At 47.8% G+C, this 23619-nt stretch overlaps 1 protein-coding gene across 1 annotated transcript in view; it reads right to left on the reverse strand.

Moving 5' to 3' along the window:
- LOC142296903 (E3 ubiquitin-protein ligase TRIP12-like) overlaps positions 1–23619 on the reverse strand; it is a 498462-nt gene that overhangs the window by 69736 nt on the left and 405107 nt on the right. Inside the window, exons 28-33 of the mRNA XM_075341010.1 lie at positions 22185–22327; positions 21620–21776; positions 20355–20453; positions 5490–5604; positions 5145–5299; positions 4843–5007 (exon numbers count right to left, since the gene is read on the reverse strand). Of these exons, the coding sequence (XP_075197125.1) occupies positions 4843–5007; positions 5145–5299; positions 5490–5604; positions 20355–20453; positions 21620–21776; positions 22185–22327 (834 nt within the window). The remainder of the gene's footprint in view (positions 1–4842; positions 5008–5144; positions 5300–5489; positions 5605–20354; positions 20454–21619; positions 21777–22184; positions 22328–23619) is intronic.

The raw sequence follows: 23619 nt of genomic DNA on the forward strand, positions 1-23619 counted from the left end.
AGACGGCCCACATCAGCCTCCTACGACACTAAGCAAAAACTGATCTAAATCCGCCTCCGGCTCAGGGTATATACTGCTAGGGAGGAGCTAACTTTTTTTGTCTACTTAGTGTCAACCTCCTAGTGACAGCAGCATACACCCACGGTCCTGTGTCCCCCAATGAAACGAAAGAGAAACTAACTTTCTAAATTTTTGTTACAACTGACAGTCGGTAACGTTCGGTATAACAAGCACATATGCCACCTGGTGGCTGATAAGGAAGGGGCTTTCACACTATCATCTAGGCATGACCTCTGTTTACTGTGTAAGCCAAGGAGTATACGCAAGGCCTAATTAACATTACTACAGGTCAGTACACTGGGTACAACATTGGGGTTTCTATCTTAAGCCACAAAAAACGGGAATCAAATATAAGTCCCGAGTGTGCCATTCAATAGAGCGGGACAGGACTGAGTAGACTCCATTTTGGTGGGATCTGTCTTCTAGGCAGACACAATAGCCTGGTAGATTATGGTTTTGTGTTTGCCTAAAAAGATGGACACTACTAGAACAGAGTCCAAAGTGACTCAGTCTGAACCATGATACTGAATGGCTGTCAGGGTATCTGCCTGGGTCACATTTACCTTATGGATTTAGACAGATATAATGTGAATAGCCACCACCCACAGATGCCAAACGGACGTACTGGTGTTTCATAGTGTCACAATGTAAAAAAACAAACCATAGGACGTGATATATAGATAGAATCTACATTTCTTTTTTTTTATATACTTTATACCATAATATGGAAAAGCATAGCCTACTACTCTTCCATAACTCTGACTAAGGTCTCATTAATATGTCAGCAATTTTTCTTCTACGCACAAAATGGTCCAAGTATCATCGGTGTCTTTGATCAGAGTTTGGTCAGAGTACCAATTTTTTGCCATAAGAGTTTGGATGAAAAAACAACAAAACAAAAAAACTGATGGATGTTTCTCAAGCCCGTCCCATCAAACTGCCTGTGAAAAACGTACAGCCGTTAGATGGCTTTGGAGTGCTCTCCAATTTTTTTTCCACAGATTCATAGACTTTTGTTGTCAAGATTGATCCAACACTTGGATCAATATCGGACAAGTCTCTGGGCTTTTGTAAGACCAATTATTCCAAGGAAAAAAAATCAGACATGAACCACCCCATAGAATATAAAAGAGGCTATGTGTAAAAAACACATACTGATGGGCACAGGCTCTATAGAAGTAAAGTAGTAATGTGGAAAGTGTGGCGTACATGTCAGAAGTCATCCCAACATACACCCACTTCACAAATATGATGTGAAATTTGCATGCAGAGGTATATCCAACAAACAGCCATTATAGGTCATTTTGCCAAAGTCCCTCCACTGCCTGGTGGAGACGTCTACAATCTGAAGATGTGGTGGATTAAGAAAAAGTAATAATCTCCAAGTCAGCCAATAGGAGGATCTTCTACTCATATAAAGGAGAACATAAGGAAGGTACATATTGCAAATTTATGACAGTTTTCTTAGGCAATATTCAGTGTACAAAGGTAGTTCCATGTATATATTCATACCTCCCAACTTTTGAAGAACAGAAAGAGGGAGAAAGTCTGTGGCGCAAGTTTTGACCACGCCCACAGCCACACCGATTTGTCAGTAAGGCTATGTCCGCACGTTGCTTTTTACCTGCTTTTTACCTGCTTTTTTGCTGCTTTTTCAACTGCAGCGTTTAATGCCAAAATGGTTGTGTTCTGCTTTTCAAGCAAAGTCTATGGGAATTTGGGTTTCTTGTCCGCACTATGCTGTTCAAACTGCAGCCTTTTTGTTGCAGAACTTTGGTCAAAAACTCAGCTTTGCAGTGCAAAACCCAAATGGCAAAAACAATTCACATGTCAATTGTTTTTGCCATTTGGGTTTTGCACTGCAAAGCTGAGTTTTTGACCAAAGTTCTGCAACAAAAAGGCTGCAGTTTGAACTGCATAGTGCGGACAAGAAACCCAAATTCCCATAGACTTTGCTTGAAAAGCAGAACACAACCATTTTGGCATTAAATGCTGCAGTTGAAAAAGCAGCAAAAAAGCAGGTAAAAAGCAGGTAAAAAGCAACGTGCGGACATAGCCTAAGGGTCATTCAGCAGATGCCCTGGACTGTCCATTCATAGTCAGAGCAACCAGAAATTTCTTATATTTATATAAGCGTCACAATATGACATGTTGCTTATTTGTGTCTATAAAGCAGTGTTCACACGTTGCATAAATCAGGTGTTTTTTGCTTATGCCGCTGTCTGCACCAAACTACACAATAGCAATCTTCTCTGATTATTAAATTTTTGCTGCATTTTTTATGCCTTTTCTCCATTTTGGTACAGATGTGAATCTGCGTTTTCAAGTGTTTTTTACAGTACAGAAAAGCTTGGATTCTGCTCTTATAAAAGTATCTGTAGTTTTCTCCTGCATTTTTAAGTTCCACATAAAAACCTGTAGAGGAAAAAAAAGCACTAAAACCGCAGAGTTCAGCAGTCTTTTAATGGAATCACATCCACTTTGCTTGGACATTTAAACACAGAAGAATATATGTGCAAAAAAGCAGCAGAAAAACCGAGCATTTATGCTACATATGAACACGGTCTAAATGTCCAAAGTCGATGAGATGGAATGAAATGTCCACCCTTTTGCATCTAAAGACACCGCTGAACTGTGCAGATTTGAGGGTTTTTTTTTTCTTTATAAGCTTCAGGATTCACATCTGCACAAACATGTATCAAATAAGAGGAACAATGCATAAAAATACCGCAAACACACAATAATCAGAGAAGACTGTTATTGCGCTGGCGGACACCTGCTTAAAAAAACGCAGCATTTACCCTCCGTGTAAACACGGCCTCAGTGATACATTTTTATTACATTTTGTATGGGTTTCATAGAGAAAAATAATTAATCGCGCCTTTTTTTTTTACTCCATTTACTGATCCCATAAATAATCTGATCGCTGTGTTCGGGTCTTTATGATTACAGGGACACCAAATATGTCCATGTTATTTGCTGATTTGTGATGTTTATTATTTTATAAAAAAGCGCAATCAAAATTACATTGTTTTAATTTTTTAATTATTTTTAGTAATTTTATTACAAGAAAAAAAAATCTCTTTTCCGCTCCCTCTAGGATACAGAACACAGAACTAAACTACTGCTCTGTACAATGGAGCTCTGTGTGCTGTGTAATCAGTGGCTGCATTGTAGGTTTAGCCATATAAAATCCTACCTCTAACATCATCATTCCTAGTGGCTCAACAGCTAAGGGCTGCCGGATATGTGTTTGAAAGTTGATGGTTTGAATCCAAGAGGGTGAAAATAAAGATTTTATATATATACAGTACAGACAAAAAGTTTGGACACACCTTCTCATCTCTAGAACAACTATTAAGAAGAGACTTTGTGCAGCAGGCCTTCATGGTAAAATAGCTGCTAGGAAACCACTGCTAAGGACAGGCAACAAGCAGAAGAGACTTGTTTGGGCTAAACACCACAAGGAATGAACATTAGACCAGTGGAAATCTGTGCTTTGGTCTGATGAGTCCAAATTTGAGATCTTTGGATCCAACCACCGTGTCTTTGTAGAAAAGGTGAACGGATGGACTCTACATGGCTGGTTCCCACCGTCAAGCATGGAGGAGGAGGTGTGATGGTGTGGGGGTGCTTTGCTGGTGACACTGTTAGGGATTTATTCAAAATTGAAGGCATACTAAACCAGCATGGCTACCACAGCATCTTGCAGCGGTGTGCTATTCCACCTGGTTTGCGTTTAGTTGAACCATCATTTATTTTTCTACAGGACAATGACCCCAAACACACCTCCAGGCTGTGTAAGGGCGAGTTGACTAAGAAGGAGAGTGATGGGATGCTATGCCAGATGACCTGGCCTCCACTGTCACCAGACCTGAACCCAATCGAGATGGTTTGGGGTGAGCTGGACCGCAGAGTGAAGGCAAAAGGGCCAACAAGTGCTAAGCATCTCTGGGAACTCCTTCAAGACTGTTGTAAAACCATTTCCAGTGACTACCTCTTCAAGCTCATTAAGAGAATGCAAAGAGTGTGCAAAGCAGTAATCAAAGCAAAAGGTGGCTACTTTGAAGAACCTAGAATATAAGACATATTTTCAGTTGTTTCACACTTTAAGTATTTCATTCCACATGTTTTCATTCATAGTTTTGATGTCTTCAATGTGAATCTACAATTTTTAGAGTCATGAAAATAAAGCAAACTCTTTGAATGAGGAGGTGTGTCCAAACTTTTGGTCTGTACTGTGTATATATTTCTTTTTTTTTTCTTTCTCAATTCTTTATAGTAGTTTTATGGGAACAAATTAATCTGATTCTTACCTTCACCTACACAGATATGCATTATCTATCTATCTATCTATCTATCCCTCTATCTCTCTAGATAGTATTATCTATCCTTCTCTATCATCTATCTCTATATCTATTATCTATTATGTATCTGAATCATTTGCTTTTGGTTGCTCTGCTGCAACACAGAGGTCCAGATTACCAAATCTTCCTTTGTCTTTCATTAAAGGCAGTAGCTCAGTGGTAGAGCTGCTGCCTATGGACAATGAGTTCACAAATTCATCCCGGAAACCCAGAGTATTATTATTATTTATTAATTCCATGGCGCTTTACAAGAGTAGAGGATAATTTAATTTCATTTATTCACTGCACTGAGGGGAGGAGTCTGGACATCAGGTGTGAGCAGGAGAGAACCCTCAAATCGGGACAGTCCCACAGAATCCGGGACGGTTGGGAGGTATGTATATTACATCATAATATGAATGACTCAAAATAATACCAGTGTCTTATCCTGTTCAAGTCTTTTCTTCTGCCTCACAATTTCTTCCAGATGATAAACAGATTTTGCCACCACTGGGTCAATATTGACCAAATCATGTGAGGTCAAGGAGGACTCCTGTCTTAACATCCATTTGTAAAATGGGATTCCAAGAGGAATGTCCACCTAGGGAATAAACACTTGTGCGTTAGATATACAGTCACCTAGGCTAATGGGTGACATAATAAGGTGGGCTGCAGACCAGATAACACCACACTGTTCTGTGTAATTACTCTGTACAGAACCATTGAACATGCACTCACCAGTTTGAAGTCCATGATGGCTTTGGCAATAAATTTCCCAAGAAAATGGAACTTCCTTTTCACATCATCGATACGTGCTGGTTTAGCAGTCTGACCAAAGGGAAAAGCGAACAGACCCTGCATGTTGTGAATGTACTTGGTCCCTTCTTGACTCTCTAAAAAGTAAAATGTTTTTTATTCAGAATTTCTGCTACGGATTCCTTGTATCTAACAAATATGAACAAAACTGAAAATATGCAAGAAGCTTGTAACTGTCAACTGTAAATAGCACAACTCCAGGCACTCTCAGGGTCTATCAATTTGCCCCAAGCTGAACTGAATAGAAATGAGGCATGTCCTACTTACCTTTAGGATTAGCGAGTGTGATTTCTTCTCCTCTCCATAAGCCAAGGTCAGCTCTTTGTAATTCCTGAGATACAAGTGCATAAAACTCCAAAGTGGGTCCCAATCCAGTTCCAATCTAAAAAGTACACATCCTGAATGTTATTCTTCAAAAAGAAAAGTGTAAAGCCACGTCCACCGCCTACAACGTCTCTACCATAACTCCTACCAAGAGGGTGATTCTCCTAATATAAATAATAATCATAGGTGTACGTAGGAGGCAAGCAGCGTACTAAAAGGTAGAAACGATATGGATGAGGCCATAACATAATAGAGAACTGAGGAAACATACATTTATGTACCGCAGAACAGGTATATACTTTATATACAAAGAGATAAACTAGGAGAACAAAGAAGTAAAAATACCAAAACAAAAGATAATTAATATAGAAAAATGTATGACAATGTTCATTATTTAAAAAGAAAAAACATACATAAATAGCATAAATGAAAAGTATTTAGAGCAAAACGTATACTGATAGACAGGAGGACTAGGTTGGTTACATAAGTGTGGGGATGACAGAAACTACAAATGGAATCAGGCACAGAGAAGATTAACCTCCAATCACTGCCTCGGGGCAATTGTAGAAATATATAGTTTTGTGACCTAGAAACAATCATATACAGAACACCCAAGGTTCAAGGTAAAACGAGGGGCACATCATGAAAAATGTGCAACAAAGTGCTACTGTGCAAAAAAAATGTCCCATTTAAATAAACAAACCCATAGGAAAGGGGGAGTAACATGGTCACAGAAAACAAGGTAAAAAGTACAGTAATAGAGGACAGAGGCTCTACATGTAGTAGCTTGTAGCATGAGAGCAAGAGCCTAATAAGAGACTACAATACCTCAATAAATGTAGTGAAAGGCAGGAGAGGGAGAAATCCCAACGCCCGTTTCACTAAAGCAGCTTTTTCCAAGGGGTAATGCTACCATATCACAAAACTATCTATTGTATTTACTTTATTTATTGTATGTATAAACTATTGTATTTCTACAATTGCCCTGAGGCAGTGATAGGGATACGCCCCACGCGTATCGCCAGTAGGCTTCATCAGGGACAAAAACACTTTTTTTTGGGCGTATCCCAGGGTCTCTACAGCTTGCAGCTGATACATGTAGACAGGTTACTACTGGTCTGTATGTTTGGTTGGGGCCACTTTGTATTTTCAGCCTCCTTCTATGCTTGAGATCCTTTACCTTAGGAGGTTATGGGTTGTGGCTGGCTCCAACAGATATGCTGATTGCTCTTACTCTATTTATAGTCGATTGTATGGAATGTTGTAAACTATGATGATTTTGAATGCTTATTGACCACAGCGAACATTCCATTTATAATACTGCTGTAATTTATGGAGAGACCCTGGTGTGGGTATATGTTTTTAAGTATGTTTTAATTGTTTATGCAATTCAATAAAGAAGGGAATTTTGTTTACTTACAGTAAATTCCTTTTCTTCTAGCTCCAATTGGGAGACCCAGACAATTGGGGTGTATAGGCTATGCCTCCGGAGGCCGCACAAAGTATTACACTTAAAAGTGTTAAGCCCCTCCCCTTCTGCCTATACACCCCCCGTGCTCCCACGGGCTCCTCAGTTTTGGTGCAAAAGCAAGAAGGAGGAAAAAAAAAAATTATAAACTGGTTTAAAGTAACTTCAATCAGAAGGAATATCGGAGAACTGAAACCATTCAACATGAACAACATGTGTACACAAAAAAACAGGGGCGGACGCTGGGTCTCCCAATTGGAGCTAGAAGAAAAGGAATTTACGGTAAGTAAACAAAATTCCCTTCTTCTTTGTCGCTCCATTGGGAGACCCAGACAATTGGGACGTCCCAAAGCAGTCCCTGGGTGGGTAAAATAATACCTCGTAAGAGAGCCGTAAAACGGCCTCTTCCTACAGGTGGGCAACCGCCGCCTGAAGGACTCGTCTACCTAGGCTGGCATCCGCCGAAGCATAGGTATGCACCTGATAGTGTTTCGTGAAAGTGTGCAGGCTCGACCAGGTAGCCGCCTGACACACCTGCTGAGCCGTAGCCTGGTGCCTCAAAGCCCAGGACGCGCCCACGGCTCTGGTAGAATGGGCCTTCAGCCCTGAGGGAACCGGAAGCCCAGCCGAACGGTAGGCTTCGAGAATTGGCTCCTTGATCCACCGAGCCAAGGTTGATTTGGAAGCCTGTGACCCTTTACGCTGGCCAGCGACAAGGACAAAGAGTGCATCCGAGCGGCGCAGGGGCGCCGTACGAGAAATGTAGAGTCTGAGTGCGCTCACCAGATCTAACAAGTGCAAATCCTTTTCACATTGGTGAACTGGATGAGGACAAAAAGAAGGTAAGGAGATATCCTGATTGAGATGAAAGGGGGATACCACCTTAGGGAGAAATTCCGGAACCGGACGCAGAACCACCTTGTCCTGGTGAAAAACCAGGAAAGGGGCTTTGCATGACAGCGCTGCTAGCTCAGACACTCTCCGAAGTGAAGTGACTGCTACTAGAAAAACCACTTTCTGCGAAAGGCGTGAGAGAGAAATATCTCTCATTGGCTCGAATGGTGGTTTCTGAAGAACCAGCAGCACCCTGTTCAAATCCCAGGGTTCTAACGGCCGCTTGTAAGGAGGAACGATGTGACAAACCCCCTGCAGGAACGTGCGTACCTGTGGAAGTCTGGCTAGGCGCTTCTGGAAAAACACAGAGAGCGCTGAGACTTGTCCCTTAAGGGAGCCGAGCGACAAACCCTTTTCCAGTCCAGATTGAAGGAAGGACAGAAAAGTGGGCAAGGCAAAAGGCCAGGGAGAAAAACCCTGAGCAGAGCACCACGACAGGAAAATTTTCCACGTCCTGTGGTAGATCTTGGCGGACGTTGGTTTCCTAGCCTGTCTCATAGTGGCAATGACGTCTTGAGATAACCCTGAAGACGCTAGGATCCAGGACTCAATGGCCACACAGTCAGGTTGAGGGCCGCAGAATTCAGATGGAAAAACGGCCCTTGAGATAGCAAGTCTGGTCGGTCTGGTAGTGCCCACGGTTGGCCGACCGTGAGATGCCACAGATCCGGGTACCACGACCTCCTCGGCCAGTCTGGAGCGACGAGGATGACGCGGCGGCAGTCGGCCCTGATCTTGCGTAACACTCTGGGCAACAGTGCCAGCGGAGGAAACACATAAGGGAGCTAAAACTGCGACCAATCCTGAACTAAGGCGTCTGCCGCCAGAGCTCTGGGATCTTGAGACCGTGCCATGAACGTCGGTACCTTGTTGTTGTGCCGGGACGCCATGAGGTCGACGTCCGGCACCCCCCAGTGGCAACAGATCTCCTGAAACACGTCCGAGTGAAGGGACCATTCCCCTGCGTCCATGCCCTGGCGACTGAGATAATCTGTTTCCCAGTTTTCCACGCCTGGAATGTGAACTGCAGAGATGGTGGAGGCCGTGGCTTCCACCCACATCAAAATCCGCCGGACTTCCTGGAAGGCTTGCCGACTGCGTGTGCCGCCTTGGTGGTTGATGTATGCCACCGCTGTGGAATTGTCCGACTGAATTCTGATCTGCTTGCCTTCCAGCCACTGCTGGAACGCTTTCAGGGCAAGATACACTGCCCGTATTTCCAGAACATTGATCTGAAGCGAGGACTCTTGCTGGGTCCACGTACCCTGAGCCCTGTGGTGGAGAAAAACCGCTCCCCACCCTGACAGACTCGCGTCCGTCGTGACCACCTCCCAGGATGGGGGTAGGAAGGATTTCCCCTTCGATAATGAAGTGGGAAGAAGCCACCACCGAAGGGAAGCTTTGGTCGCCTGAGAGAGGGAGACGTTCCTGTCGAGGGACGTCGGCTTCCTGTCCCATTTGCGTAGGATGTCCCATTGAAGAGGACGCAGGTGAAACTGCGCGAAAGGAACTGCCTCCATTGCTGCCACCATCTTCCCCAGGAAGTGCATGAGGCGCCTCAAGGGGTGTGACTGGCCTTGAAGGAGAGATTGTACCCCTGTCTGTAGTGACCGCTGCTTGATCAGCGGAAGCTTCACTATCGCTGAGAGGGTATGAAACTCCATGCCAAGGTATGTGAGCGATTGGGCCGGTGTCAGATTTGACTTTGGAAAATTGATGATCCACCCGAAACTCTGGAGAGTCTCCAGGGTAGCGTCGAGGCTGTGTTGGCATGCCTCTTGAGAGGGTGCCTTGATCAGGAGATCGTCCAAGTAAGGGATCACCGAGTGACCCTGAGAGTGGAGGACTGCTACTACAGTAGCCATAACCTTGGTGAAAACCCGTGGGGCTGTTGCCAGGCCGAACGGCAGTGCCACGAACTGCAGGTGTTCGTTTTCTATGGCGAAGCGCAAGAAGCGCTGGTGCTCTGGAGCAATCGGTACGTGGAGATAAGCATCTTTGATATCGATCGATGCAAGAAAATCTCCTTGGGACATTGAGGCGATGACGGAGCGGAGGGATTCCATCCGGAACCGCCTGGTCGTTACGTGTTTGTTGAGAAGTTTCAGGTCCAGGACAGGACGGAAAGACCCGTCCTTCTTTGGGACCACAAACAAGTTGGAGTAAAAACCGTGGCCCTGTTGCTGAAGAGGAACAGGGACCACCACTCCTTCTGCCTTCAGAGTGCCCAGCGCCTGCAGAAGAGCCTCGGCTCGCTCGGGAGGTGGGGATGACCTGAAGAATCGAGTCGGGGGACGAGAGATGAACTCTATCTTGTAACCGTGAGACAGAATGTCTCTCACCCAGCGGTCTTTTATTTGTGGCAGCCAGGCGTCGCAAAAGCGGGAGAGCCTGCCACCGACCGAAGATGCGGAGTGAGGAGGCCGAAAGTCATGAGGAAGCCGCTTTGGTAGCGGCACCTCCGGCGGCCTTTTTAGGACGTGACTTAGACCGCCATGCGTCAGAGTTCCTTTGATCTTTCTGAGGCCTTTTGGACGAGGAGAATTGGGACCTGCCCACGCCCCGAAAGGACCGAAACCTCGACTGCCCCTTCCTCTGTTGGGGTATGTTCGGTTTGGGCTGGGGTAAGGATGTATCCTTTCCCTTGGATTGTTTGATGATTTCATCCAAACGCTCGCCAAACAATCGGTCGCCAGAAATTGGCAAACTGGTTAAGCGCTTTTTTGGAAACAGAATCTGCCTTCCATTCCCGTAGCCACAAGGCCCTGCGGAGTACCACCGAATTGGCGGATGCAACCGCCGTACGGCTCGCAGAGTCCAGGACAGCATTAATAGCGTAAGACGCAAATGCCGACGTCTGAGTGGTTATGGACGCCACCTGTGGCGCGGACGTGCGTGTGGCTGCTTCAATTTGCGCTAGACCTGCTGAGATAGCTTGTAGCGCCCATACGGCTGCGAACGCTGGGGCAAAAGAAGCGCCGATAGCTTCATAGATGGATTTCAACCAGAGTTCCATCTGCCTGTCAGTGGCATCTTTGAGTGAAGCCCCATCTTCCACTGCAAGTATGGATCTAGCTGCCAGTCTGGAGATTGGAGGATCCACTTTGGGACACTGAGCCCAACTTTTGACCACGTCAGGGGGAAAAGGATAACGTGTATCCTTAAGGCGCTTAGAAAAACGCTTATCTGGACAAGCATGGTGATTCTGGACTGCCTCTCTGAAATCAGAGTGGTCCAGAAACATACTCGGTGTACGCTTGGGAAACCTGAAACGGAATTTCTCCTGCTGAGAAGCTGACTCCTCCACCGGAGGAGCTGAGGGAGAAATATCCAACATACGATTGATGGACGCAATAAGGTCGTTCACTATGGCGTCCCCGTCCGGAGTATCAAGATTGAGAGCGGCCTCAGGATCAGAATCCTGATCAGCTGTCTCCGCATCATCAACCAGAGATTCCCCCCTCTGAGACCCTGCACAATATGATGATGTCGAGGGAAAATCTAAGCGAGCTCGCTTAGTCGGTCTGGGGCTGGGGTCTGTGTCAGAACCCTCAGCCTGGGATCCATGAGATACCCCGGGAGGACATTGTTGGTCCAGCTGAGGTGGGCCAGGGAACAAAGATTCAACAGAGTCCCTGTGCTGAGATACCGGCCTGGACTGCAAGGCTTCTAGTATCTTAGCCATAGTCTCAGAGAGTTTTGCAAACTCCGTCCCCTGAACAGTGTTAGCAGGTGGCTCCCCCTGGGCCCCTCTTAGCAGAGGCTCCGGCTGAGTAAGTGCCACAGGGGCCGAACAGTGCACACAATGAGGGTCAGTGGAACCTGCCGGTAGCGGGGTCGTACATGCGACGCAGGCAACATAATAAGCCTGTGTTTTGGCACCCCTGCCTTTCGTGGGCGCCATGCTATTATCTTCCCTGAGTAACACAATAGGGTATATAGCCAGAAATCAACTGTGCACCATACAGTGTAAAACATATATACCATAAACATATAAAGTTACACTACTGCACAATGGGGCTAGCACCACAGGTGCTGCTTACCACCCGCCTAAAGCGGTTGTGAGGCCACCAGAGTCCCTGCCTGGGTCTCCCAGACTTTGTCCCCCTCTGCAGCGTCCGAGGAGCTGACAGGAATGGCTGCCGGCGTCCTGAGGAGAGGAGGGAGCCGTGGGCGTGACCCAGAAAGAGCGGGAACTGGTGCCCGCACTGTGCACAGTGAGAGGGGTGGAGTATGCAAAGCATGCTCCAGCCCTCAGTGCTGCTCGTTCTGTGCAGCGTCCCGCCCTTCCCCTGCCTGTCAGGGCTGTGGGCGGGAGGAAAGGAAACTAGGCCGCAAAAAGCCGGGGACTCTAGTAATAAACGCGGCCGAGTCCCCGGCGCACTACAAGTCCCAGCCGCGCCGCAGTGTTTCCATGGCCGCGGCGGTCAGTGCGGCAGTCCCTATACATAAACACACTCAGCAACGCTGAGTGTGTAATGGCACATATTAACCCGGTCAGCGCCGTGGTCCCCGGTGCACTAGCACACCCAGCACAGCTGGAGTGTTGCTGTGCGCTGTCCCCACAGGGATACAGAGTACCTCCAAGTAGCAGGGCCATGTCCCTGAACGATACCCGGCTCCTATCCAGCAGGCTCCACAGGAGTTGTGGATGAAGCACGGTCTCACTGCCTGGAGACCGATAGGATCCCACTTCACCCAGAGCCCTGAGGGGGATGGGGAAGGAAAACAGCATGTGGGCTCCAGCCTCCGTACCCGCAATGGATACCTCAACCTTACAACACCATCGACAAGAGTGGGGTGAGAAGGGAGCATGCTGGGGGCTCTATATGGGCCCACTTTTCTTCCATCCGACATGGTCAGCAGCTGCTGCTGACCAATCTGTGGAGCTGTGCGTGCGTGTCTGACCTCCTTCGCACAAAGCAAAAAACTGAGGAGCCCGTGGGAGCACGGGGGGTGTATAGGCAGAAGGGGAGGGGCTTAACACTTTTAAGTGTAATACTTTGTGCGGCCTCCGGAGGCATAGCCTATACACCCCAATTGTCTGGGTCTCCCAATGGAGCGACAAAGAAATTCTATTTATTTATATGATAGTTGGGTGTGCTTCTCGGTTATGCAGTACTTTTTCTCATCCCCTTCAGAAGTGAAACAGTTCTGACAACAAAACTGCACCAAAAAAAAACGAGCCAAAAAACACATTGTGCACATGTAGCCTTATTATACTTACAAAATTCCCAACCATTACTCCATTCAGTCTCTAAGGGGCAGCTCCAGAAAGCTCAGCACGGTGCTTGACAGCCCCATTGAGAATGAGTTGAGTGGTGGTCAGGCTCCACTGATCACTAGGTAATCGCCTATTTTTTGGACAGCCGATGAAGGGGTTGGTGAAAACAAGTCAAGTATGAGTTCCTCATTCACCATCATAATCAATATTGCTGCACTCTTAATATGAAATGGAAAATGCCAGCCCTACTGGATCATACTGTCTAGGACCACTGTGGAGAGTGTAGTCTTAGCAGTAAAATAGAAGAATTTTTGTGTACTCACCGTAAAATCTCTTTCTCTGTGTCTTCATTGGAGGACACAGCTCAGAGAAAGAGATTTTACAGTGAGTACACAAAAATCCTTCTTTCTCTTTCATTTCATTGGGGGACACAGGACCTCGGGACGTCCAAAAGCAGTCCCTGGGTGGGAATCACTAACGCTGTACGGATAGACAGCTCCCTTTGCGAGAGTGTCTAACACATGAAAAAGCACATCACCCCTAGAGGTGTGCGACTGCCGCCTGCAAAACCCTTCTTGATGCACTCTGATAGCCCCTGTGTGCTGAGGGTACACGAGGAGGCCTGACAGATGATCCACGGATTACGCTATGGAGGGGCGTTGGGGAAGCCCTTGCTGCCTTAATCTTGTGCATCCCTGAGACGGCACCCTAGGAGATGGATCAGGTGAGGAGGACCACTTTAACTAGACCCCATGCATCCCTGGGACGGCACCCTAGGCGATGGATCGGGGGAGGGGGCCATGTCAACTCGACCCTGTGCATACGTAGGAGATGGAGCAGGGGAGGGGGCTCTAGAAGATGTGCCCGCTCCACACCCAGGGAATCCCTGGGGGAGCTGGGCATCCGACAACCTGAAATAAAAACAATAGTGAGAGAGATGAGCGCGCCGATGAAAAAAAGAGAATTTTGTTTACTTACCGTAAATTCTTTTTCTTATAGTTCCGTCTTGGGAGACCCAGACCTTGGGTGTTTAGCTTCTGCCTCCGGAGGACACACAAAGTACTACACCTAAAAGTGTAGTTCCTCCCTCTGAGCTTATACACCCCCTGGTGAGCCAGTCCCAGCCAGTTTAGTGCAAAAGCTGAAGGAGAACAGCCACCCACAAGTAGAACAGAGCAAGAGCCGGAACAACCGGAGACTCTGTCCACGACAACAGCCGGTGAAAACACGCGGAACAAGGAAATTGCCAACAGGCAACAGGGAGGGTGCTGGGTCTCCCAATACGGAACTATAAGAAAAAGAATTTACGGTAAGTAAACAAAATTCTTTTTCTTTATCGTTCCTTTGGGAGACCCAGACCTTGGGACGTTCCAAAGCAGTCCCTGGGTGGGAAATAAACAGAAAAACTAAGAAGTAGGCAGAACCTAACTTCACAAATGGGCGACCGCCGCCTGAAGGATGCGTCTGCCCAAGCTCGCATCTGCCGAAGCATGAGCATGCACTTGGTAGTGCTTCGAGAAGGTATGCAGGCTAGCCCAAGTGGCAGCCTGACAGACTTGTTGAGCCGTAGCCTGGTGCCTAAAAGCCCAAGAGGCACCGACAGCTCTGGTCGAGTGTGCTTTGATCCCCGGCGGGGGAGGCGCCTGCGTTCTCTGGTAGGCGTCCGAAATTGTCGATCTATTCCAACGGGTCGGCTTAGAAGCAGGAAGGCCCTTGCGCCGACCTGTGGTTAGCACAAAAAGAGAGGTGCACCGCCTAAGCGCAGCGGTGCGAGACACATAGATCCGGAGAGCACGCACCAGATCTAGAGTATGTAGAGCTTTTTCAAAGCGATGAACAGGGGCCGGACAGAAGGAAGGTAAGGTAATGTCCTGGTTTAGGTGGAAGGGAGAGACCACCTTAGGAAGAAAGTCCGGAGTCGGACGGAGAACCACCTTGTCTTGATGAAAGACTAAAAAAGGTGACTCCGAGGAGAGCGCAGCCAAATCAGAGACTCTCCTGAGAGAAGTTATGTCAACCAGAAAGGTCACTTTCTGTGAAAGACGATACAAAGAAACCTCCCTAAGAGGCTCAAAGGGGGGTTTCTGCAAGACCGTGAGAACCAAGTTAAGGTCCCAGGGGTCCAAGGGCCGCCGGTAAGGCGGAATGATGTGAGACGCGCCCTGCATGAAGGTGCGGACCTGAGCCAGCCGAGCGAGACGCCGCTGGAACAGAACTGACAGAGCCGAAACTTGTCCCTTGAGAGAGTTGAGAGACAGTCCTAGCTGCAGACCGGACTGTAGAAAAGACAGAAGAGTCGGCAAGGAAAATGGCCAAGGAGGATGGCCGGTAGAGCGACACCAGGACAGGAACATTTTCCAAGTCCTGTGATAGATCTTAGCGGAGGAAGACTTGCGCGCACGAGTCATAGTGGAGATGACTTCAGGGGGGATACCAGAAGCCGTCAAAATCCAGGACTCAAGAGCCATGCCGTCAATTTGAGGGCCGCAGAATTTGGGCGGAAAAACGGACCTTGCGAGAGTAGGTATGGACGGTCCAGGAGATGCCACGGCATCTCTACGGACAGTTGGAGCAGGTCCGGATACCAAGCTCGCCTGGGCCAGTCCGGTGCAATGAGGATGACTCGACGACCCTCCATTCTGATCTTGCGCAGGACTCTGGGCAAGAGAGCTAGAGGGGGAAACACGTAGGACAGACGAAACTGGGACCAGTCCTGAACCAGAGCGTCCGCGGCGAAGGCCTGAGGATCGTGGGAGCGAGCCACGTAAACAGGAACTTTGTTGTTGTGACGGGATTCCATTAGGTCCATGTCCAGAGTGCCCCATTTGCGGCAGATCGACTGAAATACTGCCGGGTGCAGGGACCACTCGCCACCATCCACGCTTTGACGGCTGAGATAATCTGCCTCCCAGTTGTCCACGCCTGGGATGTGGACTGCGGATATGGTGGACCTGGAGTCTTCCGCCCATTGAAGAATGCGTTGTACCTCCATCATTGCCAGGCGGCTGCGTGTCCCGCCTTGATGATTGATGTAGGCAACCGCTGTCGCGTTGTCTGACTGGACTCGAATGTGCCTGCCCGCCAGCAGGTGGTGAAATGCTAGGAGAGCTAGAAACACGGCTCTGGTTTCCAGCACATTGATCGAAAGGGCTGACTCGGACGGAGTCCAAGTGCCCTGTGCTCTGTGGTGGAGACATACCGATCCCCAGCCGGATAGACTGGCATCCGTGGTGAGAATCACCCAGGACGGGGCCAGGAAGGAGCGCCCTTGGGACAGGGAGAGGGGCCGAAGCCACCACTGAGGAGAGCTCCTGGTCCGTGGCGACAGAGCCACTAACTTGTGTAAGGAGGAAGGCCGCTTGTCCCAACAGCGGAGAATGTCCAGCTGCAGGGGGCGCAGATGGAACTGGGCAAAGGGAAAAGCCTCCATGGACGCCACCATTTGACCCAGCACCTGCATCAGACGCCTGAGGGTATAACGGCGGGGCCTCAGGAGAGAGCGCACCGCCAAATGGAGTGACAGCTGTTTGTTTAAGGGCAACTTCACAAGTGCCGGCAAAGTCTCGAACTGCATCCCTAGGTACGTGAGACTCTGGGTCGGAGTCAGAGTGGATTTGGGAAGATTGACAAGCCACCCGAATTGGGCTAGAGTGGCGAGAGTGAGCGAGACACTCCGCTGACAGTCTGCGCTGGATGGAGCCTTGACTAGAAGGTCGTCCAGGTAAGGGAGCACTGCCAACCCCTGGAGGTGCAGAACCGCAATCACTGCTGCCATGACCTTGGTGAATACCCGAGGGGCCGTGGCTAACCCGAAGGGAAGAGCCACGAATTGGAAATGATCTTCTCCTATTGCAAAGCGTAGCCAACGCTAGTGTGAAACTGCAATTGGCACATGTAGATAGGCATCTCTGATGTCGATGGACGCCAGGAAATCCCCTTGGGTCATTGAGGCAATGACTGATCGCAGAGACTCCATGCGAAAGTGCCGCACCCGAACATGCTTGTTGAGAAGCTTGAGATCCAGGATGGGCCGGAAGGTACCGTCCTTTTTGGGAACTAGGAAGAGGTTTGAGTAAAAACCTCTGAACCGTTCCCGGGCAGGAACTGGTACAATTACTCCGTTGGCCTGCAAGGCTGCCACGGCCTGTGAGAAGGCGGCGGCCTTGGAGCAGGGGGGAGTTGAGAGAAAAAATCTGTTTGGCGGGCTGGAAGAGAAGTCTATCCTGTAGCCGTGAGAGATGATATCTCTCACCCACTGATCGGAGACTTGTTGAAACCAAGCGTCGCCAAAGTGGGAGAGCCTGCCACCGACTAAGGACGTTGCTGGAGCGGGCAGAGAGTCACGAGGAGGCTGCCTTAGTGGCAGGACCTCCTGCGGTCTTCTGTGGACGCGCTTTTGGGCGCTAGTTTGATTTCTGGTCCTTAGCTGAGTTAGCGGACGAGGCGGAGGGCTTAGAGGACGACCAGTTGGAGGAACGAAAGGAGCGAAACCTCGACTGATTTCTACCCTGGGCAGGTTTCCTGGTCTTGGTTTGTGGCATGGAAGTACTCTTCCCGCCAGTAGCTTCTTTAATAATTTCATCCAGCTGTTCACCGAACAGCCGGGAACCAGCAAAAGGGAGCCCAGCAAGGTACTTCTTTGAAGAAGCATCTGCCTTCCACTCTCGAAGCCACAAGACCCTGCGGATAACGAGGGAATTAGCCGAAGCCACCGCAGTGCGGTGAGAAGCCTCTAGCATGGCAGACATGGCATAAGATGAAAAAGCTGAAGCTTGAGAAGTTAAGGCAACCATCTCGGGCATAGATTCCCTGGTGAGGGAATGCATCTCCTCTAGAGAAGCAGAGATGGCTTTGAGAGCCCACACTGCTGCAAAAGTTGGGGAAAACGCGGCCCCCGCCGCTTCATACACGGATTTGGCCAGAAGGTCAATCTGACGGTCAGTGGAATCCCTAAGGGAAGTGCCATCAGCCACCGACACAACGGTCCGGGCTGAGAGCCTAGACACCGGAGGGTCTACCTTTGGGGAGTGAGCCCACTCCTTGACCACCTCAGGTCGAAAGGGAAAACGGTCATCAGAACCACGCTTTGGGAAGCGTTTGTCAGGACAGGCCCTGGGTTTGGTCACAGCGGTCTGAAAACTGGAGTGGTTAAAGAACACACTCTTTACTCTCTTAGGCGAGGTAAACTGGTGCTTTTCTGCCAGAGAGGGTTGCTCCTCTGATACTGGCGGATTGAGATCCAGTACAGAATTAATGGAAGCAATCAAGTCACTAAGATCTGAGTCACCCTCGGAAAGATCAATGGGGCACATGGAGTTAGTCTCCGAGCCCCCTGTAAAGGCATCCTCCTCATCTTGCGAGTCAGCTCTTGAATCAGAGCCGCGGGATGAGGAGGGAGAGGAAACCCTGCGGCTCCTCTTAGGAGGACGGGGTTTGTGCCCTGATGATGAATCCTCTGTGAGCTCCGGTGGACGGAGGTCAGATGATAGGGATCCTAAAGGACCCTTAGCAAGAGCATTAGAGGCACCCTGTGAAGGGGGCTGATGCATATTCATCAAAGTCCTGGACAGAAGTCCCATGGACTCAGCAAAGGACTGGGAGATAGACCTAGAGAAGGACTCTACCCAGGCCGGGGGTTCAGCCACAGGTGCAGAAGCAGCCTGAGAGACCACTGGGGGTGAGACTCCAGGCTGTGGCACCTCCAAGTTAGAGCAGACATCACAATGTGGATAGGTGCTCGGTTCAGGCAGCAGGAGCTTACATGCAGCGCATACAGTATAAAGCTTTGGAGCCTTGCTCCTCGTGTGAGACATGCTGCTGGAGTGGGGACAGCTTCTACAAAGAGAATGAACCCCAGGGAGTATATACAGAGATCCACAACCAGAGACCGGCTGTGGCTTACCAGACCGCTGGAAGCGGTGTTGTGTGCCCTCCAGATCCCGAAGCCTGGACCCCCAAAGCACAGCCCCTCAGGGATGCAGAGTGCAGGATGGCTCAGCGCAGAGTGAACCCTGTAGAAAATGGCCGCCGGAGCGAAGAGAGGGGGGCGGGACGGGGGCGTCCCTGTAGGAGAGCGGGATCTTGAGGGCCATAGAGACCTGCAGGGGAGGAGTCACGCACAAGCAGTGGGGAGTGTCTCTCCCCTGTGCAGAACGGCCGCCGGGAGGAGCCGTGCCTGTCCCTCTGCATGAGTGACATGCGAGGGCCGGTAACAGAAACTAGACCTCCGGCGAAGCCAGGGCCTAAAGTTGAGCAGCGAGGCCGACACGCAGGCACCATCGGCGCGGTTCTCGGGCAAAGCCAGAGAACCCGCCGGAAATGCCAAAATAAATACAGCAAACACACTCTCCCCATACAATAAAGGACATAGACCCCCAACATATGAACGTCTCAGGTACTTAGCTGCTGAGACGCAGGGCCAGGTCCCTGGGGATGAGTGCTCCGGTCCAGCAGAGTCCTAAAGGGCTGTGGACGGAGACCGGGCTCCTGCCAGGCATGGAGACCGCGCTGGCTCCCACTTCAAGCCAGAGCCCAGGAGGGATGGTGAAGGAGCACGGCATGTAAGGCTCCAGCCCTGGAAATCAACCTTACAACACCACCGACACAGTGGGGTGAGAAGGGACATGCCGGGGGTCCAGACGTGGACCCGCACTTCTTCAATCTCTTTCCAAAAAACAAAAAATCATATGAGAATGCATGTGTGGATGTATGCCTCCTGAACACAAAGCGATAAACTGGCTGGGACTGGCTCACCAGGGGGTGTATAAGCTCAGAGGGAGGAGCTACACTTTTAGGTGTAGTACTTTGTGTGTCCTCCGGAGGCAGAAGCTAAACACCCAAGGTCTGGGTCTCCCAAAGGAACGATAAAGAAAATAAAAAGTGGCTGAGGGGGCCGTGAGAGCCCACATCAGCCTCCTACGACACTAAGCAAAAAACTGGCATAGATCCGGCTTGGGGTGTACACTGCCAGGGAGGAACTAACATCTTTTTGTCTACTTAGTGTCAGCCTCCTAGTGACAGGAGCATACACCCACGGTTTTGTGTCCCCTAATGAAACGAAATAGAAATGTACACAGTGTTTATAAGGTTTACATGAGAATATGTACATGATTTTGGTAATACATCCTATAGAGATACTTCTCATTTTCATTTGATGCTTTGTGGTATCTTATTTGTAGCTGTCCTAGATATAAAAAAACAGAAGATACAAGGGGTCACTTACTTCATTCTCATACTGGATCTCCAGCATGTTTCGGGAGTTTCCTAGATACTGCATCATAGACACCGCTTGCTTCAGAAGCTCACCTCTATTGACTATGTACTAGAAGAGAAATGACGCCAGTGCGGAGATCAGCCCGCTGGAAAATGGCACATTAACCTCACTCATGTCCTGCCTACAGTAGTGAGTGTGAAACTGCAAAATAACACTTCTAGCAGGACAGCAGCTCATGGTAATACACACAGCTTTAGAAAGAAATATATTAACCCCTTCACCTCCGGGCGATTTTCCATTTTCCGTCAATCTTGACATTTGAGGGCTTGTTTTTGCGGGACGAGTTGTAATTTTAAATGAAATCATGAGTTTTACAATATAGTGTACTGGAAAACAGCTAAAAAATTGTGAGGAAAAAAAAACAACTTATTTTTTTGTATCTCAAGCTGACTTTTTTAGTGGTACCACTTTTGCGCAGATGCTATGTTTTGATTGCCTGTTACGGCATTTCGCGCAAAATTTGAAAAGACATAATTTTGGTGTTTATAATTATTTTGCTGCTACACCGTTTACAGCAACCAAACAATGTAATTTTGGCGTTTTGAATTTTTTTGCCGTTACGTTGTTTATCGATCAAATTAATTGAGTTTATATTTTGATAGATCGGGCATTTCTGAACGTGGCGATTTTAAATGTGTTTCTTTTTTTAACCCTTTGATTTTCAATGGGGCGAAAGGGGAGTGATTTGAACTTTTAGGTTTTTTAAACTTTTTTTTTTATTATTCTATTTTACTAGCTTCCCTAAGGGACTAGGATCATTTCTGCTGATCAAAGCTGCACAGCTCTGATCAGCAGAAATGCTGCATTCTTGTTACAGCCGCTGCTCTGCCTGCTGTAACAGGAACATCATGATAGCAACAGGAGTCATCACATGACCCTGTGCTATCATGGCAACCTTCGGCTCCCTGTGATCAAGTCATGGGGCCTCCGATGGGGGTGGGGAAAGGCGATTTCCCCGTTACAGCTATTTAAATCTCCCTGTCACATTTTGACTGTACGGTTTAAGGGGTTAACAGGCGCCAGTGGATCGCGGATCCACCCACGCCTGAAAAATGCACATGTCTGCTGTTTAAATCAGCAGACATGTGCAGGGATCACCACCTTCTCACCGCAGCAAATGGCGGTGATCATCTCTTCATGATTTAGGACGCACCATACTCGGTGATGAAGGGGTTAACTAGAGTGAATGCAGGAGCCTGATCCCCAAATCTTACTCTTTTCCTGTGCAGTGCAAAGTTCATTCTGCTTTCCGGAGAATCTGTCTGGTTGATTTGGGGTTTAATGTCAAGCAGTCTCTGCATTGCCCGTTCTCTGTCAAATCCAGTCATGTAGAGCAACATTTGTCGTGTGGTAAATGGAAAGAAGAATGGGCTGAAAAGAATATCAACAGTTAAAATACATTATTTAACAATCATGGCCATCAAGTAAACTTCAAAACTGAATTTTGTTTTTTAAACTATTGATGATTGGCAGTAAAGAAGTGACTTGGTGAAGAAAGCATCACTGAACAAACGAAGTATGTGTGTCCCAATGCACATCATTAATTGAAGACTTGTGTCATACTTGCAAAATTTGTTACACATTATGAGATTCTATACAGAAAATGGAATTTATTGAATGTAAATAGCCACAATGACTGCACGATATGAACACCAAAAGCATCTACCAAGCACCCGATCAGAACAAGCAATTATCGCGGCTCTAAGGAGTCTGACATCCACAGAACATTCATGGCAGCCACAAAATGTCAGAAAAGTCAGTGGCAGCAGGACAACTTACCAGCACTTCCCGAGCTTTGTTAGCCAAGTGGGTATATTCCCTGTCATGATAATCACGGGGTCTTGCAGCAGTCCGTTTGCCTTTGCAGTTAATTTGCTATTGATGAACTCTGCCGCGGGAATAATCTCTTTGCCTACAGCATTCTATGAGGAAAGACGGTGTTAGTATCCTAATAATGTGCCACAAAAAGCGCAACAAAGCTCCCTCCAAGGTCCGTACTCATGGTAATCACTTCAAGGCTAGCTAGAGTCACACAAGAATATAAATATATATATATATACATACAGTACAGACCAAAAGTTTGGACACACCTTCTCATCTCTAGAACAACTATTAAGAGGAGACTGTGCAGCAGGCCTTCATGGTAAAATAGCTGCTAGGAAACCACTGCTAAGGACAGGCAACAAGCAGAATAGACTTGTTTGGGCTAAAGAACACAAGGAATGGACATTAGACCAGTGGAAATCTGTGCTTTGGTCTGATGAGTCCAAATTTGAGATCTTTGAATCCAACCACCGTGTCTTTGTAGAAAAGGTGAACGGATGGACTCTACATGGCTGGTTCGCACCGTGAAGCATGGAGGAGGAGGTGTGATGGTGTGGGGGTGCTTTGCTGGTGACACTGTTGGGGATTTATTCAAAATTGAAAGGATACTAAACCAGCATGGCTACCACAGCATCTTGCAGCGGCATGCTATTCCACCTGGTTTGCGTTTAGTTGAACCATCATTAATTTTCTACAGGACAATGACCCCAAACACACCTCCAGGCTGTGTAAGGGCTAGTTGACTAAGAAGGAGAGTGATAGGATGCTATGCCAGATGACCTGGCCTCCACAGTCACCAGACCTGAAGCCAATCGAGATTGTTTGGGGTGAGCTGGACAGCAGAGTGAAGGCAAAAGGGCCAACAAGTGCTAAGCACTTCTAGGAACTCCTTCAAGACTGTTGGAAAACCATTTCCAGTGACTACCTCTTGAAGCTTATCAAGAGAATGCCAAGAGTGTGCAAAGCAGTAATCAAAGCAAAAGGTGGCTACTTTGAAGAACCTAGAATATAAGATATACTTTCAGTTGTTTCACACTTTAAGTATTTCATTCCACATATTTTCATTCATAGCTTTGATGTCTTCAATGTGAATCTACAATTTTTAGAGTTCTGAAAATAAAGAAAACTCTTTGAATGCGAAGGTGTGTCCAAACTTTTGGTCTGTTATATATATATATATATATATATATATATATATATATATATTTATATTTATCCCATTCTCTTGAACTGTTGTACCAATTTCGGGGTCAGATCGCAGATCGCATAGTGTTCTATGTTTTTTCTTTCTCTTGCTGAACTCAGCTGAGAAAAAAGAAAACACGCAGATCTGTACTGCCTCATTGTCTGAATAAGTGACACTGGCCCAAGTGCAATCTTTTTATATTAT

Source organism: Anomaloglossus baeobatrachus, chromosome 3, assembly GCF_048569485.1.
Source record: "Anomaloglossus baeobatrachus isolate aAnoBae1 chromosome 3, aAnoBae1.hap1, whole genome shotgun sequence".
In the NCBI taxonomy this organism is placed as follows: domain Eukaryota; kingdom Metazoa; phylum Chordata; class Amphibia; order Anura; family Aromobatidae; genus Anomaloglossus; species Anomaloglossus baeobatrachus.